This window comes from Rhizomucor pusillus (assembly GCF_041956525.1).
Source record: "Rhizomucor pusillus strain CBS 183.67 unplaced genomic scaffold VTP01scaffold_9, whole genome shotgun sequence".
NCBI classification, from domain to species: domain Eukaryota; kingdom Fungi; phylum Mucoromycota; class Mucoromycetes; order Mucorales; family Lichtheimiaceae; genus Rhizomucor; species Rhizomucor pusillus.
This window is the reverse complement of record NW_027192151.1, coordinates 377,202-393,520: the sequence shown is the minus strand read 5'-3', so window position 1 is coordinate 393,520 and position 16,319 is coordinate 377,202. Positions and strand designations below refer to the sequence as shown.

Below are 16,319 nucleotides of genomic sequence, written 5' to 3'. Positions count from 1 at the left end.
CAAGTATGTCTTCTATCAAATGCTACAAAAACAAATGCGTTATTCCGCGCGTGGAGTGCAGCTCCCGGACATTCATGCAGGTTTGGGTTTTCCCTTGCTGAGTAATCAACGCAAGTATCAACCGTTGTGCATCAGAAGAGTTAGTTTCTTGTTTAGATGATTAAAAAGATTGGCAATACTTGGAGATTGTGACGCCCAATTTCGCCACATTACGTTCATTGCAACACAAGATGAATTTTCATATGCGCGAGCTAGGATAAGGTTAGTAATTTAACCCCTCGTCGTTGTTGTGCAACAAATAATCAACAATGTGTACGCCCAGGTTTTACATCTGCGATGTCAAAATGAAGTTTCTCCCCCTCAAAATTCAGTCTGGAAAACTTTTTCCCCTCCGCCCTTCCGATCGATACAGATATTCAGAGAGGATCAAGTAGAAATATTATAGCTTTTTGGTTAGTTTCCATGGAGTTTCCCGCTATCTGGAATGGTGGCGATCTGTAATTTGGTTTAACAGCTGGAAAGTTCTTAACCGCTCGAAAAGAAAAGAATGGGTGAAGTTTGCCGATGCTTCGGGGCGCGCCAACTTTTTCCCCAGCCAAACTCAAATGGACAACGTTTTAAAATCAGTGCTGAAAAACTGTTTTCCAGCTTCTTTTTCCACTTTTTATCCGCTTCGCTGCATAGCCATGACAACCGGCCACGATGAGGAGAAAGTAATCCCTGACGACCACACTGAAGTCTATGACCCAGAGAAGCATACCATAGTGGGATCACAAGAGAACAAGGATGCCGAGGAAGAAGGCTATCCTGGCCTTGTAGAATGTGCACCTTTCCCCACACTCGGCTCCCTCCAGGAAATTACAACTACCCTTTCAAAAACCCGAACCCGGCAAAGCGTAGCTGCTGCGTCGCAGCAAACAGTGGATGGCAAGAAAGCAGCCTTAGAAGACGACTCCAAAGGCGAACCAGTGCCTGGTGAACCTTACTGGACCGAAGGCATTCGAAATCCAGGATGGCTCGTCGTATTATCCACCTTCCTCGTTAACTTTACTGTCTTTGGTACCGTCTTCACCTGGGGCAACTTTCATAAACTGTAAGTAATATATTCGGTATCGTTGAACCGTAAAAAGGAAAAATAGAAAAATAGAAAAAAAAAAGGGCACTCGCTGACTTTGATCTTGTTCCAGATACTTGAATGAAGTTTATGCTGGACAAACGACCCAGTTCAAAATCGCTTTTGTCGGCACTTCTCAGAATGCTCTCATGTTATCAACTGGTCTCTTCGTATCACCAATTATCAGAAAGATCGGCTACCGATTTACCATGCTTATTGGAACAATTTTGGCACCTCTCGGCTTAGTGTTGGCCAGCTACGCTACGCAGCTTTGGCATGTCTACCTCGCTCAGGGAATTCTTTTTGGCATCGGCGCAAGCTTCGTCTTTACTCCTTCCGTCGCTCTTCCTGCTCAGTGGTTCAATAAGAACCGTGCATTCGCTACTGGTTTGGCAGTGAGTGGCTCTGGAATTGGCGGTGTGTGCCTATCCCCAATGTCACAGTCGCTGATCCAGTCCGCTGGCTATCGCAACTCTTTGCGTGCGCTTGGTGGTCTAGGATTTGGTTTGCTGTGTATCGCCACAGCTCTTGCACGTCCACGATTCCGACCTCCATCAGCAGGCGGCAAATGGTGGAAACTTATTGATACAAAGTTGTTGAATTTCTCGTTCTGCATTTTCCTAGTATTTGCATTCCTCGTACCTTTTGGCTACGTTGCTCCCTTCTTTTTGGCTCCAACTTACGCTGGCGTGATTGGCGTGGATGCATCTATGGGCTCTAGTCTTGTATCCATCATGTCCGCTTGTAATGCTGTGTGCCGTATATCCCTCGGCTTCGTTGGCGACCGCTATGGTCGTTTGACTGTCATGGCGCTCTTCACTTTCTTTTCTGGTAAGTCTCTAGAGTCTTTACATATGACTGGCACAGCTTACTAATTTTACCGCGTCTGTAGGTATCTTCACTATGGTTGTGTGGCAATTTTCGTCGACCTTTGGAGCTTTCGTTGCCTACTGTGTCTTGTTTGGCTTGACTGGAGGCGGTTTCGTGTCATTGATCCCGCCAGTAACAGCAGAAATCGTCGGTGTAGAAAACATCCAGGCAGGCATCGGTATGGCATACTTGCTTACGACCTGCGGTAACTTGCTTGGTACGCCGCTTATTGGTCTTCTCCAAAGCGCGTATGGCTGGACAGCAGCAATCCAGTTTTCAGGTTCGTTAACAGTAGCTGCTGGCCTCACAGCTATCATTTTGCGGTTCATTCGAAGCCGAGGAAAAGTATTTGTAGTCATATAGACCATTTGCAATTACCCAGTATACCACGCATGTCATTGTACAATAACACCAAAAGCAAATCAAATATACATATACATATACATATCACTCATCTTATTCGCTGTTCTGTGTGACATGAACAGAATAATGTTGTGATTATTGCCAGTTGCGGCAAACGGGTCGGAACCAAATTTTCGCATGAAGTGAGAGCCGAGTCCCCTTTTCTGCTGATCACTTTGGCCGCCTTTATTTCTTTCCCAGCTTTCCAAGGAAGAAGAAAAGAAATGGACGTCGATCGCCAGGATGCCTTCTCAAGGACATTAGAAAGTAGACCGCGCCAGAGAGCGTCGTTGGCGCATTCACAGTCTAGAGCGCGCACAGTCGCATTCTCGCATGGGGGAGAAAATGCAGTAGACCGCTTATCCCGCGTATTCGAACAAGATCGACGTTCAAGCGCAGACATTGTTCCTCCAGTAACTACAACTGCAGCACCGAAACGACCTCCTCCTCCTCCTCCAACAAAACCTCCGTCTCTGAGAGCAACCACATACACTAACCGACCACACGATCCTCTGCCGAGCCCGTCATCCGAGTCGCTCATTTCTCCATCGAGCACCGGCACCGTAGCCACCTCTGTGACAAGTTACGCATCTGATGTACAATCACATATTCGATCCTCCAAAGAGACCGAAGAAAATTTTCCCGAGCAGAAAGAACATAATTCAAACGTGGACGAGACGTCGCTTGCTTTCCAAGACATTCGAGCTAGGTTCCAGCAGAAAGAAAATGCACAGGTATAAAATAATGACGAAATAGGAAGCGTATCTTGCCTCTGATGCTATTTCGATGGTTCTAGCCACTGCCGTTTCCTAAGCGTCCGGAATCAACTTACATCCGAAACAGTAAATCTGATTACTCCAAACCACCAACGAGCATACCTGCCAAGCCTTTAGTACGACCGCCGAGACCATCACCTATAGAGACGATTAACAACAACAACAATGTCATAGACAGCGATACCCCTCAAGTTCCACGCAGCGGATCCTTTGTTGCAGAACTTAGCAAACGAATTGAACATAATGTCGACGATGAATCATCCCACAAACTTCCTACACGACGTATATCCTCATCACCGCGCTCCTCAGTCCACCGCAAACCATCAAACCGAACGGCTGACAGCCGGCCACCACCCATCACTAGCAAAAAGCCTTCTATGGCTAACCTTAATTCCCCGTCCAACTCCGGTCTGCATTTACCATTCATAGCACGAACAGGCACAGGAAACAGCACAGTGTCCACCTCTTCCGCCACATCTTCCCTTGCTACAACCGAATCCGCATCAAAACGAGCATGGCACTACGGTGCCGCCTTGGCAAACTGGCTAAGCGGCCACGACCACAACCAGCAACACCCATCCTCAACATCGTCGCCAAGTCTAAAAGACTCCATCGTCGTTACATCCAGAGAACCCATCACGCCCGCAACAGAAGATAGACCAGTGTCAGGAACTGATACAGTTACTTCTTGTACAACAACAACATCTTTACCTATTTCTCCACAACCGAGCGGCAAACCGCACGAAAAAGCATCACGAAAAGTCAAACGCGCCAAAGTAATAAAGGAGCTGATAGATACAGAACGTTCTTACCAGAACGATATGGTCGTTGTCAAAGAAGTCTACTACGACCATGCGTGTACTTCAACGTCGCCGCTCGACAAATCCGATGTCAAGACATTATTCTCGAACTTGCTGGATATTACTCAGTTTGAGGATGAGTTTGTCTCTCGACTTACGCAAGCGACTTGCGTCGACCACAGCGATGATAACGATGACGATGAAGTATCGGATGGAACGACTGTAGGCCTTGCATTCCGAGAAATGGCAAGTAGTTGACAGAGGAAATTTAACGCGTCTGTAGCCAGATATTGACTGTACACTGCATAGATGGAGCAAATTGATGCCATTTATTGCGAGTACTGCAAGAATCACGAGGATGCTGTCTTGAGACTGCAAGAATTAGAGAACAGGCCTGATACCCAACCATTTTTCGATGAATGCCGGATACAAATGCAAGGTCTGACCGCAAGCTGGGACCTTGGAAGTCTTTTGATCAAGCCTGTGCAACGAGTACTTAAATACCCGCTATTGTTAAGAGTGAGCATATGTCATTGAAGCTGCGTATATACCGTGGTTGCTGATGATATCATGTAGGAAATATTCTTGTTGACACCCACGGACCATCCAGATCACGACGATCTCGCTGCGGCAACGCAGGAAATACAGCAAGTAGCAGACCACATTAACGAGATTAAACGGAGGAAAGATATTGTTGAGAAGATTGTGGGCGACAAGAAAAAGAATGACATCAATGTAAGTCCTCGTTTCAGTGATCACATGTATCTGTGACAGGCGGTTAACCTTACTTTTCCGCTAGGTTGTGTAAGTATTGTTGAAATTCGACTGATGCGCTATAATTGCAACCCTTAACAACGCCGCGGTGTTGTGTGTAGGCACGGCATTAACAAAAAGTTGACGCGCCGAGCGCAGCAATTCAAGCAAGCGACCGGCTTTTCGGCAGAGGCAACGCAGGACGCATTGTTCGACGCATTGTATTTACAGTTTGAAGAGCAGCAGGAAATTGCACGGCAACTTGCGCGAGATATCCAAGGATGGGTGCGGCAGGTCAAGAACCACTTTGAGAATCTACGTGTGCTTGCAGAGAGTTTGGAGTCTTTGTACGGATCATGGGGAGGCGTGCGAGTTAAAAGCTTGCAAGGTTTCCAAGACTTTACAAAATCGACGGCCATGTATTCGTCTGCAATGACCCGGGAATTGGCATGTGTTTTTATAAATATATTATTAGCATTGCTATACCGTTCCAATTAACCTTAATATATGCAGGACACCAAAGTGCAAAGCTACGTGTATCCACGAATAGACGAGTTTCTCAAGGTGTTTGATAACCCTATGCAAGTGATTCGAAAACGGGCGCAAAAGTTATTGGATTACGACCGTGTACGTGACATCAAGTCCAAAGGCGACACACCCGACAAGACCCTCCAAGAGTCAGCAGATGCATATGTTTCGATCAATGCGCAGTTGGTGGACGAGCTCCCAAGATTTTTCAAGCTGACTGCAAAGTACTTTGATATCCTTGTTGGGGATCTTGCTAATGTACAACACCAGTTTTATTGTCAAATGGCGCGGGAATGGCAAAAGCTGTTGGACCGCCATTTATCGCGAAATTAATAGAGATGGGCAGTACAAATGTGATACCATGTTTGGCTGCCAGATTCGTATATATGTCGTTTCATTTATGACGGGAAAAGGGGCGGCCATGTGTGCAATGTCACCGTCCACTTGGTAATTTTTTTCCTTCTGAGTCCTTATTTACATTATAAATCCACACATACAACACTTTGCATTATCCGTTTACAACGACGAGATATGCACAAGTATATCGGTGTGTGTAACGGTGACCGCAGATGGGTTGGCAAAAGTTGAAGTTGGGGGTATAAACGATGTTATTTTAGAGTCGATGGCGGTTACAGTATGCGTCGTCGTGGAAGACGTCTGGATATCAGGTATGTGCTTTTTCGAAGTAGCTAGTGCCTTGCCTATGCCGATCATGACAAACGTCAACGCGAGCAAAGTACCGATGGTGATCATAAATATAGCTGCTATGCAGCTAGACAATGAACGGCGTTTCTCGGGACAAACGACCGTGGGCGATGATGATGACAGATATATGGATTCCGGAAGAATAGGTCGTTCCTGGTTATCATTGTCGTTGTTGCTCCCACCGGCAGCATGATCGTGCCCTGGATTGATCACGTGCTCCGATATATGGCGTAAAATTCCCTTTTCTGCCTTTCTCAGCAGGAACGGGGACGGCTGTCGATCACCCCTCCTCTGGTCGTCGCTGTCGTCGTCGTGGGACACGGACGATGGTAGGTGGTGGAAGTCTCCGGACATTAGGGAGAATGGGCTCGGTAAGGAGAGTAAACGTGAGAAGGGAAAAAAAGGGAAAGAAAGAGTGAGAGCGAGGATAATAAGATCAAGAGAAAAGGGAGAGACAAGAAAAATAAACTGCTGCTTTGATCTTTTAATTCACGTTTGTATCGTGCGTGTCGATAGCAGTAGCAGCAGCACTGCTAGTTGAAACCGGTATCAGGAGGAGACTTTGCAACGATAAAGAGAAAGGGGGATCGAGCGAGAGAGAGAGAAAGAGAGATAGAAATAGAGAGAGAGAGAACAATGTGAAATAGCGACTATAAACAATCAATCACAGTCGCAGACGTTCATAGTAACTGATGTAATCTAACCGAGGAAGTAACCGAAACGAGCTTTCAAACAGGACCAAGAACGAAAATCATATTATGAAGTTTATATACATTGAGATTCAGTACATTTAAAAAGACTTTATTTTCCAGCATTGCTCCACCACATGTAGCATTGTTTTCTGTGTGTGTTTTCATTCATTGTAACCATACACATGTTTATTCTATGAATGTTTCCAAATACGTCGTGTGCTTCCAAATCGGACGAATGTCAATCAATCCAGTAATAGGAACAAGTATTGACAGCAACAGATCGAGCGCGTGGACTCATCAACAAAGTGGGGAAACCAACAGGCGAGCCATCATTTACATAGAAGCATTCGGTCGTGATACATTTTGGAACGTACATATGACGTGCGAGTTCCTGATTTAGCACGGAGGTGGCACCTGTTACAGGTGAGCATTACGCTCGTATGCGTATACAAGCCCAAGGGCTAGGGCGGCCGCGGGGATGTGTATAGCTGGCAGCCCTTTGAAACTCACAAGTATGTTGTACAATTGAGGGTGATCGCAGCGGTATTTTTTGATGGGATTTTTTTTCTTCCTTTTTGCCAAGATACGACGTCCCAAAAATCCAGATCGACCGATCATGGCAGCAGGGCTTGGCGTGTTTTTCCTCTCTGAAAGAATCTGATGTACGCTAGTCACGCACATTTACATGTATACATGGATTGTGCATCGCCGAAGCTACGGAAAATACAAGAATGTTCGTATTTGTGCGCGCACATGATCGATTTGGCGCATTGACTCACAGTTTCCTTGGGCGGGCTTTCGCCAGATGGTTCGGGTGATGAATTTTTGCAGGATTAACCAGAAACAGAAATTTGCTGAAGAAACCTGCAGCAAGCAGCAGCACCAGATACAGATACGTACATGTTCAAAATTTTGCTTGATTATCTCCGTTAACCCGCTTCAGCAGCAGCAGCAGCAACCGACGCGTTGGCTGGAATGTACACGCCATGCATGGCCAAGTTACGTTTTGAGTAACGGGCCCGTTTGCAAAAAACACTCATCCTGTCAGCACCCGCCCAAATGTCGATAATGACAAAACAAGAAACAAGTGCTGGTAGTGGCATATATAGTACGAAAGAGATCGGACATCCCAGTGGTCGTTTCTGTGAATAGCTCCATTTCCACAATCCGTTAGTAACACAGGCGGAAGAGACAAAGTTCCGAGGAACGAATGGCATGCGACCGACTTTCTGGGAGCAAATCACGATCGCGGAAGATCGATGGGGGGAGAGCAAATTAGATAATATCACCGTGGAAACCTGTTTTCTTCAAGGATAATAACTTAACCATGATTTATTGGACATACAATAAAGAGTTACAGTGCATATGTGTAAAGATGGATCTGCATGGAAGAATGGATATGGGGATAAGTATACATCCTCGCAAACCTGATAAACATTTGTGTGTGTGTGAGTATAGAGTTGTTGTGACTAATAATAAAAAAGAAGACTCCTGACGTTGCTGTTGTTGCTGCTGAATCGTGTGCCAAGAGAGTGATTGTAAGCGTATACCTATCGATCAAGATCCTTATGCACGAAAAAGAAAAAGAAAAATAAAATGTTTAAGTCAATCCATCAAAAAGGTGGGACAAGGAAAAGGGCATGGGGGATGCACCACGTCGATCACCTCCCCAAGGGGAGTAAGCGTGAACAGGACGTAGATGTCTCTTGAAATGAAAAAGAGAGGAGTAGTAAGGGGAGAAAGAAAAGGAACAAATCCTAGAAAAGCTTATAGTACAAGTTGAGTGTCGAAAAGGTGCATAATAAAGTAATAATAAATCAATGTGGGAAAAAGAAGAGGATGACCGAGTAGGAGAGCATGGAAAAGAGATCAGTTTCAAGAAAGTAGGGATAAAGTTAAAAAGTAAAAGAGAACCTATGGAAAATACAGCGTGTCTGTTAGAAACGCGGAGGAAAAGGATCAGGGGACTTAACGCGCACCTTTTGCTTCACTTTAAGCTCGTGTTTCTACTGCTATGTTGTGGCGGGGCTGACGTTTCCACAGGGAATGGTGTGGATGGTGCCTGATTTGAAGAGGTAGTAGTTCGAGTTGCTTCGCGAAGTGGATCCATAACCTCGTTGAGCCTCTTGAGATTGCGATCAAGGTGCCGCACTTGAGCTAACAGATCATCGTACGCAATGGCTAACTCGCGATCAATATCGTCCAAATGCTCCTCGGAAGCAGTCTCGATTGGCTGGATAGTGAAGTTCAAAGCGTTGCGAACTGACGTGAGCACGATATCTATTGTTGCCCATTCGTCTCTGAGGTGACGCAGTTCATTCTCAAGACAATTGACAGTTGAGTTCTGAGCAGAAGAAGAAGGCGCCTGTTGCTGTTGCAACTGTTGATCTTCCGGCTGTTGCTGATTTACACGGCGCCGACGAGATTTGGATGGATGACGGATCTGCCGATGCATCACTTTCTGATATTTCTTTACTGCTGGTTCGTAATCGTTTTCTTGTTGGAACTTCCTTTTGTTGCAATTGCGATCGACGACGTATGATTTGGCGGGAATGGCCACAATGTTGTCGATTAGACATGAATCCTCACGGTGGTAGATTGGTGCTGGGTATATCGTTTGAGATGTCAAACCCTGATATTCGTAGTCTAGAGGAACAAGGCACAATGTGTCCATAAAGATTGATATATAATGCGTTTAGGCACGAAAAGGAGGATGTCGTATTTAGATAAATACGTACGGTGTGAGAAAGAGGAAAAGAGACAAATGAAAGAGGGAAGAAGAGAGGGGCGGGTTGAATTGCTAGAAACGGATCGTCTACCCTGGGCTCTATATATCCTGGTGCGGAATATCGAACGGTGGCCTTCGAGATCTTACGTCCTTACCTCGAAAAGTATACAGGGCAGCCATTGCATTGTACGACCTACATATTAGGGAGCAGAGTTACTCGGGAGTTTGGGGGTCGTCGACCAGATAACTGGTGGATAGGGTCTTGAGGCGTACCGCGCCACGGCAGAATGGCTTAGCTACTTTTACCCCTTTTTGTCTAGACGCAATGCAGGTCGTCGGATTGTACAGAGGTTGCAATCAAGAACCGCATTTTACTTTACGAGGTTGCCAATCCGAGAGATTGTGGGGATCTACGCTGCCGGACACCATGCCCGTGACATCTCTAGAGCTTAATCTTAAGATTTAATGTACATGCTGATAATTTCATTTGGGAAAATTCTAGGGTTTTCGTCTTTAAATTCCAATTGCATCAAAAAATTTTTATTCTTCGCTAGCCTTCTTCACATCCAGCAACTCTGTTATAGAACTATTAATCGGACATATTTTCCGTGGAACTTCCACGTTTTGTCACTCTTGATCATCAAAACCAGGAGCTCTGAACTGTCATTGTACACGTAATCTCTTGGCAGCCTAACGCACAAGCCTACGTTCCCAAACGGACTAGACTGATTTTGCATGCGTCTGTAAGGTAGCGACACTAGCCACACTTCTTGCAGTTGCCGCTCGACAAATCTTTGATCCGTCTGCCCGACATATCACACGCTGCATGGCCCCTGTTCCATATGTCTATGTCTATGTCTCCCAATGGTTCCCGATCCTCCCTAAACATTGTCGCAAGACGTTGAATGCTAGGTCACGTAGAAGTTTAAGCTCTTGTCCAGAACTCTAAACCTACTTCTGCTTTCTTACTCACAGCACGACGTTTCAATTGGTTACAACGTTGCCAAGACAAGTGGTCGGGAACACATAAACCGGATTTCATCCCACGAATGCACACGAATGCAAGCGATTCTGACGTCAATCGGGCATTCACGAAAATACATACTTAGTGACGAGTAAGCGTTCGTTATCGCAACGCACATTGGGTTCAATTTGGGATCGATCCCCGCGCCCAAAGCCCTTCGGTTAGAATGCCACTGTAGTGTGACCGATCCGCCCCGCCCAGATTATTGGTTGCAAAAGTCCCAAAACATTGGGAATCTTGGAATACATTTTTCCAATATACTGGAAACGTATATGTACAGACTCATTCCGGTTACCGAGCATAAGCACGATTTTCGTTACTTTATACATCATCAAGTGCCGCATCAGACAGAATATTAGACAAGAATCATCCCTTTCTCTATATCTCTCTCTCACACACACACGCACGTCGATATAGATACGTACTCATGCAGATAACTCCCACCGTCCCATCCAAAGTTAAGATTTTCAGCCATGCGTGTAAGTCGATTGATTCTCTACTACTTGCAAAAAATGACACCACTTTCAATCGACGAATCACGTATCAAGGACGAGAGCTGGCATCAGGGATATGCATCCATACACTCAGACAGGGAGATGGGACAAATGAGCAGACGATCGAATGCGTTTTCATATAATTGAACGCTTAGTTACTATTTACGTAAACTATGAGATATGTCATTGCAATTACGCAGATAATGGTATTGCTGCAGGAGCCTACGAATCTGATGCCATTTCCGTGGCACAGAGCAACTCCGACACTTTACCGGTGATTTGACTTTGTTGTTCCACAGCAGTTGCAGGAACTGAACGAGGAGAGCCATTAAATAAGGTTTACCTGAACTTTGCTCTTGAACAGCGACCTGTTGTTGCTGCTCACTACCGAGAAACCAGGGCTAGATAGTCGGAGGTCATAGATTGAATGTAAGAGAGTGGGAAACTGTAAGTAGGATATGGGGTAATAATCGTACAGAGATTCTGAATTCCATTTATGTTACCGAATAGGGATAAATCCTGAGTAAACGCTGAATACATACTTGCATTTTGATCGAGCGCTTGCCATAGAAAAATGATTGCAGCATTCTGAGACAAGAGACCTACATCACTTTTTCTGCTGAATGGATGAGACAGTGGAAGCTTGACGTCCATATATTTTGGATAATTCACCCGTTACATATCGCAGCAAAGTTATACTTTATTCCTTGTAATAACTATTATGTTGCAATAAAAGATCCTTAACCTAGTTTATGGCTCTGAACTTTGTAGATCATAGTTTTGAGTAAAAAAGACCCCTTCCCAACTCGTACTGGGATCATTCTAAACTTAAACATAACAATATATAGTAAACGCTAATTGCAGTTCAATGGTCCCACTATCTCCAAGTTCTTGTTCTTGCTTTTTCACGATAGGCTCGCTTCATGTGCTACAATTATTGTCCGGAGGAGGAGATCGTTTAGGATACATGAATATGTAATACGATCTCACGTTTTGGACGTGATTCCCGCGTATCACGTACGCTGTTGCTATGTAAGCCGAAACGATCTGGATGCATTAGAAATGTAACATTACAAGCCTACTTGTTGCAGTTCGTTCCAACCGTATCAGGGCGGGCATCCGTTGCACATTGTTCTCTGACTTGTGTGTGTACTCCCTCCCCCCACCTTCTGCCAAGACGGGTAACAAAAAAAAGTGGCGGATGTGCTGCTGCTGCTGCAAAGAATCTCCGCCGCACACACAGCAGAATTTGGTCGCGCGTCAGAAGAAAACGCGCGCGCCAAGATGCACGAAACTTTTTCCACGCCCTAACATATCCACTTTTCCCCGACCCGCACTTTGCCATGACAGAACTGACAACGGCCCAGAAGTTGCGTGCCCAGACCCAACGAGAGGCAGCACAGCAAGTTGCTCTTGCAGGAAGGAGGCCCGTGCAAGCTCATGTCGAGGCAACCGACAATCAAGCACCACAAGCTAATGACGGCAACAATGAAGAAGAAGAGCAGATGGATCCCGAAGAGGTTCAAAGACTTATTCAGGAAGAAGAAAGACAGTTGCTCGAGCAGCGAGACATTGACGTCGCCAACCACAAAAAGAATATCTACTACTCGAATTACTACTGGGGAGGTGCGATAAACATACAAAGAGGATAATGCATAATTGACAAATCTTAATACTGTGATCTCCTACGTTGGAGTAGATGACGGTTATGGATATAGGTACTAACTCTGCATAACCACAATGTTACGTGTCTAATTACTAATCGCCATTCATTCAGGCACTGCAAATTGCCAAACCAAATAGCAAGATGGCTGCCGTCGTATGATCCGCTGCCTGAGAAGGAATGGCGAGCTTTAGGAGTTGATATACCATCCGGCTGGGAGCATTACATGGTGCATGGTAATTTGATGACTTGGATATCCAGCTATGTGTTGAACTTTGGCTGACGCTGGCGCATTCTCTCTCTCATAGCTCCTGAGCCACAGGTCCTCTTATTCCGAAAGGAGATCAAGGCAGCCGAGCAAGAAGTCAGACAAAAGCAAAAGGAGTTTAGGGAGGAAGAGCGTAGACGAGCAGCAGCTCGGGCTAAATCCAGAGTAAAGAACGAGGAACGACGACCAGACGATGCAGATCAATCCAAGCAAGCACCCAAGGAGGTCAACGAGGCTGGCGAGTCTAACCCAGCTAAGGATGACGCTAAGGAGGTGGTAGAGGATGCAAAAGAGACAAACGAAACAACGCAACCAACTAGGATGACGAGAGCTGCGACGCTCAGGAAGCGGAAACCCTAACGATCACCATGTATATACACCTGTTTACCCTGTTCATCATAACCAGCGAAACATCCCCCGCCCGTTTTTACCTTCGATCCAAATATCTGCCGCAGACACTTCATGTTCATATCCAAATACAAACACGCTTACTAAAATTCTTTCCTGGAGATGCATTGCATATTTACGAGAACGACGGTGAACCTTTGCGATTTGGAATTATGACCGCTGTATGCGGTATGTTTTCACGTTAGACACAGATATGATGAGTCATTTACGCTTGTGTTATTAATGTCATTCCCTGTATTATGCGGTCGCATGGATGAGATGCCAATTGAAATATACCGGATGCAAGTCCGTGGCGCAACATGCATTGTAACCATAAACGAGGGTCTACCCGACGCGTCCGGTCGATTAAAAGCACGAGCTAGTCGTTAGTACGATTCTAGCTCCCGGATGATATTACGTAACCGAACAGTTTGGCCTGTTTGCGTCAACTGGCAGAAGCTCTTGCAGCATATGAAAAGAATGCCTTTGCCAATGCATTAATGGTTCGCGGGGCCCCGAATTTCGGTTTACGTTAGAATACAATTCACTTAACGCCGAGACAAAGGTACTGTATAGTCGTGACGTGATACAATAGATGGACATAATAGTGATAATTACAGTACTACCTGTTACCCTTTCCAAATGTTATGGTAATTAAACCATCATATGTTATTAAAATATAATATAGAATACGACACACAATGATCCTTTCACAGACGGTTTATGTAAGCAACTGATACCCGGGAATGAAGGATCGACTTGCCAAGAGTTATAAGGTAGGAGATTTGCAAATACAATGAATCAATATACATACAGTAAACAGCTTACAAATTCTGGTCGCACTGCGCTCGTTGAATCAGGCATAAACCATGGCAACTAAGACCAGTATTCGATATTTTTACTATGCGACGTTCTACCTTACTCCTCTATCATCATCCGGAGGATCAATATTATGCATTTTATAAAGTTAAACTGACTATAGCGTGGGATACAAACGAGAACTTGTCGTTCCAGGGAATTTGATCTATGGTTTTGTTTGTTCAAGATCTGTAGTACTGTTCTCGCATGCAGTCAAGAAAGAAAAGCATTTCATTTCGGAAAACGGAAGTGTGTGGAATTGATCTGTGCGTTATCCAATGTTATTCTTCACATGCTATCCCAAAAACACGTGGCCTAAAACCTTATTTTAACCAAGCACTGACGAAATTGCAAGATTATTGGGGCCCAAGCACAGACGGACGTCGTCTTTTTATTCTTTCTTTTCTTCATCCACTGTATAATTTCCGTCATGTCTCTTGTTGCATCACTCTTCATAATACCTGCAGCTCTGTTTATCAAAAGCGGCGCTGCTGCGACCACGGTGGAAGTAATAACAAGCTACGCACCGCTGAGGCTGTGCTACAGTTTCGTTGATGTCGTAAAATCTGCAACATACTATGCATGTTCGCCTGCACGATGGATATGGCACGCAATCACATGGATACTTTCGCACATTGCCGTCATGTTCCACACTCTATACCCGATCCTGTTTTATCTGTTGATAGTCGTTGGCTGCGGTGCACTTATTGGCGGGTGCGCTGGGTTCGCTGTGGAGGCGTTCTCGGCGATGCTCTTGTCAGCAACTTGGGGCTCTGACAAGTCAAAGACTCACCGACAAGGGGCGGATGATAACGATGATGCGACAATGGAAAAGAACGATGACGAGGCGGAACGACGGCGACAATCAGAAGAAGACGAAGAAGCAGAGACGGATCAACGAGACGTGCAGCACTTTCAGCTACGGAACGTGGAGCGAAAATCAAGCGTGTCAACAGCAGACGCAGACGATGAATGGACGTGGCACAGTGAAGACGACGAAGATCCAAAGGCCTACATTGAACGAACTCTGCTGAGGAAAAGACAACATCGCAGTAGAACGGCCTCGTAAGCCAAGAGCTGGGACAAACACATACAAACGCAGATGAACGCGCGCGCGCGCGAGTCGTATGCCCGCTAATGCATGTACCCATCTTGTTCTTGATCTCGTAATTGGCCCGCTTTTTTTACGTCAAATTCTTGTTCTTTTAATATGTGAAAAAATGCTATAAAACGGGGCTTAACCGCGTGTACATGCAGAGATAACAGAAGAATAATAAAGCGTGTGTGCGTATGTGTGTGGGTGGGTTGCGGGATGAGATGTAGGAAGAAAGGGTGTGTGTGAGAGAGAGAGGGAATCGGGGTAAAGGATAACAGAAATATAAAGATAATGGAGAGTTTGTTGGGGATTGGATATATATAATAAGAATCAAAACAAATCGTGATGGAAGGCGCACATGAAATGGTAAACGAGGCCTACCAGGCTAGCTAGCAGGAGGATTCGAAATAGTTTCCAGATATATTCAGAAATAAGCCATCGACGATTACTCACAGTACTGCTTCCATCAAACACGGCGTCTGGTGGTTCCTTGAGCATGCTTGGCGCAAAGACATGCTCCCGGGACCGTCGCCGCCGCCGCTCCTCCTCTTCCTCACATGACTCTGCTATCCGTTCGATAACTTCTTGCGATCGCAGCTGTTCAGAGATTACCTCGGCAACAAGCGGTGCACCCGTTTTTGCAATGAGCGCCTCCACTACTTCTTGAATAACTCCCTTGCGTTCATCTTCAAGCGTGGCTTCCTCCAACGCTGCCTGTGCAAGCTCAATAAAGCGATCCTTGTTGCCATCGCCGAAATCGTCGCGATCGGAGCCTACATCGCTGAGGTCGTTGGGTTTGTAAGGTCGGCGGCGACTCATGGTCTCCACAAACGGTGCGTCTTCAAAATCGTCCTCCTGTTCTGGTTGCTGCTGCCGTGATTTTAGGTCAGAAACGCCGCCGTTTAAAACCAAGTTGCTGTTGTTGCGGTGCGTCAGCATGCAAAGATAGTGGTGCGGGTGCACGTCAGAGCAAGGGAGGAAATAGGAAAGAAAGAAAGAAATAAAAAAAGAGCCAGAAGAACAGAGAGCGGCAAAAGCAAGCATGCACGCCCGTTTTTCATGGAACCCATTTTTCATGTCGAGATTTGATTGCCCGAACCCAGAGGGCTTCCCTAAAAAATGCATAAACCGCCTTGCTTCTTCTTGACGATATCCCCAGGT

At 45.6% G+C, this 16,319-nt stretch overlaps 7 protein-coding genes across 7 annotated transcripts; 4 read left to right on the top strand and 3 right to left on the bottom strand.

Annotated features, from left to right (window-relative positions):
• Positions 1-686: 686 nt before the first annotated feature.
• On the top strand, positions 687-2,347 carry VTP01DRAFT_10648 (uncharacterized protein; the record flags this gene model as incomplete). The annotated part of the gene is made up of 3 exons (XM_069379033.1): positions 687-1,093; positions 1,188-1,945; positions 2,007-2,347. The coding sequence occupies 3 exons, from the start codon at positions 687-689 to the stop codon at positions 2,345-2,347; spliced, it is 1,506 nt and encodes a 501-aa protein (XP_069239048.1).
• Positions 2,348-2,610: 263 nt separating this feature from the next.
• VTP01DRAFT_10647 (uncharacterized protein) lies at positions 2,611-5,576 on the top strand (the record flags this gene model as incomplete). The annotated part of the gene is made up of 6 exons (XM_069379032.1): positions 2,611-3,120; positions 3,183-4,184; positions 4,272-4,481; positions 4,539-4,697; positions 4,857-5,168; positions 5,229-5,576. The coding sequence occupies 6 exons, from the start codon at positions 2,611-2,613 to the stop codon at positions 5,574-5,576; spliced, it is 2,541 nt and encodes an 846-aa protein (XP_069239047.1).
• A 183-nt stretch (positions 5,577-5,759) lies between these two features.
• VTP01DRAFT_10646 (uncharacterized protein) lies at positions 5,760-6,302 on the bottom strand (the record flags this gene model as incomplete). The annotated part of the gene is made up of 1 exon (XM_069379031.1): positions 5,760-6,302. The coding sequence occupies one exon, from the start codon at positions 6,300-6,302 to the stop codon at positions 5,760-5,762; it is 543 nt and encodes a 180-aa protein (XP_069239046.1).
• A 2,325-nt stretch (positions 6,303-8,627) lies between these two features.
• On the bottom strand, positions 8,628-9,314 carry VTP01DRAFT_10645 (uncharacterized protein; the record flags this gene model as incomplete). The annotated part of the gene is made up of 1 exon (XM_069379030.1): positions 8,628-9,314. One exon carries the CDS (start codon positions 9,312-9,314, stop codon positions 8,628-8,630), a length of 687 nt encoding a protein of 228 aa, XP_069239045.1.
• Positions 9,315-12,229: 2,915 nt separating this feature from the next.
• VTP01DRAFT_10644 (uncharacterized protein) lies at positions 12,230-13,177 on the top strand (the record flags this gene model as incomplete). The annotated part of the gene is made up of 4 exons (XM_069379029.1): positions 12,230-12,512; positions 12,586-12,604; positions 12,664-12,785; positions 12,858-13,177. 4 exons carry the CDS (start codon positions 12,230-12,232, stop codon positions 13,175-13,177), a joined length of 744 nt encoding a protein of 247 aa, XP_069239044.1.
• A 1,315-nt stretch (positions 13,178-14,492) lies between these two features.
• VTP01DRAFT_10643 (uncharacterized protein) lies at positions 14,493-15,131 on the top strand (the record flags this gene model as incomplete). The annotated part of the gene is made up of 1 exon (XM_069379028.1): positions 14,493-15,131. The coding sequence occupies one exon, from the start codon at positions 14,493-14,495 to the stop codon at positions 15,129-15,131; it is 639 nt and encodes a 212-aa protein (XP_069239043.1).
• Positions 15,132-15,488: 357 nt separating this feature from the next.
• Positions 15,489-16,097, bottom strand: VTP01DRAFT_10642 (uncharacterized protein; the record flags this gene model as incomplete). Its single annotated transcript, XM_069379027.1, has 1 exon — positions 15,489-16,097. The coding sequence occupies one exon, from the start codon at positions 16,095-16,097 to the stop codon at positions 15,489-15,491; it is 609 nt and encodes a 202-aa protein (XP_069239042.1).
• Positions 16,098-16,319: the final 222 nt, after the last annotated feature.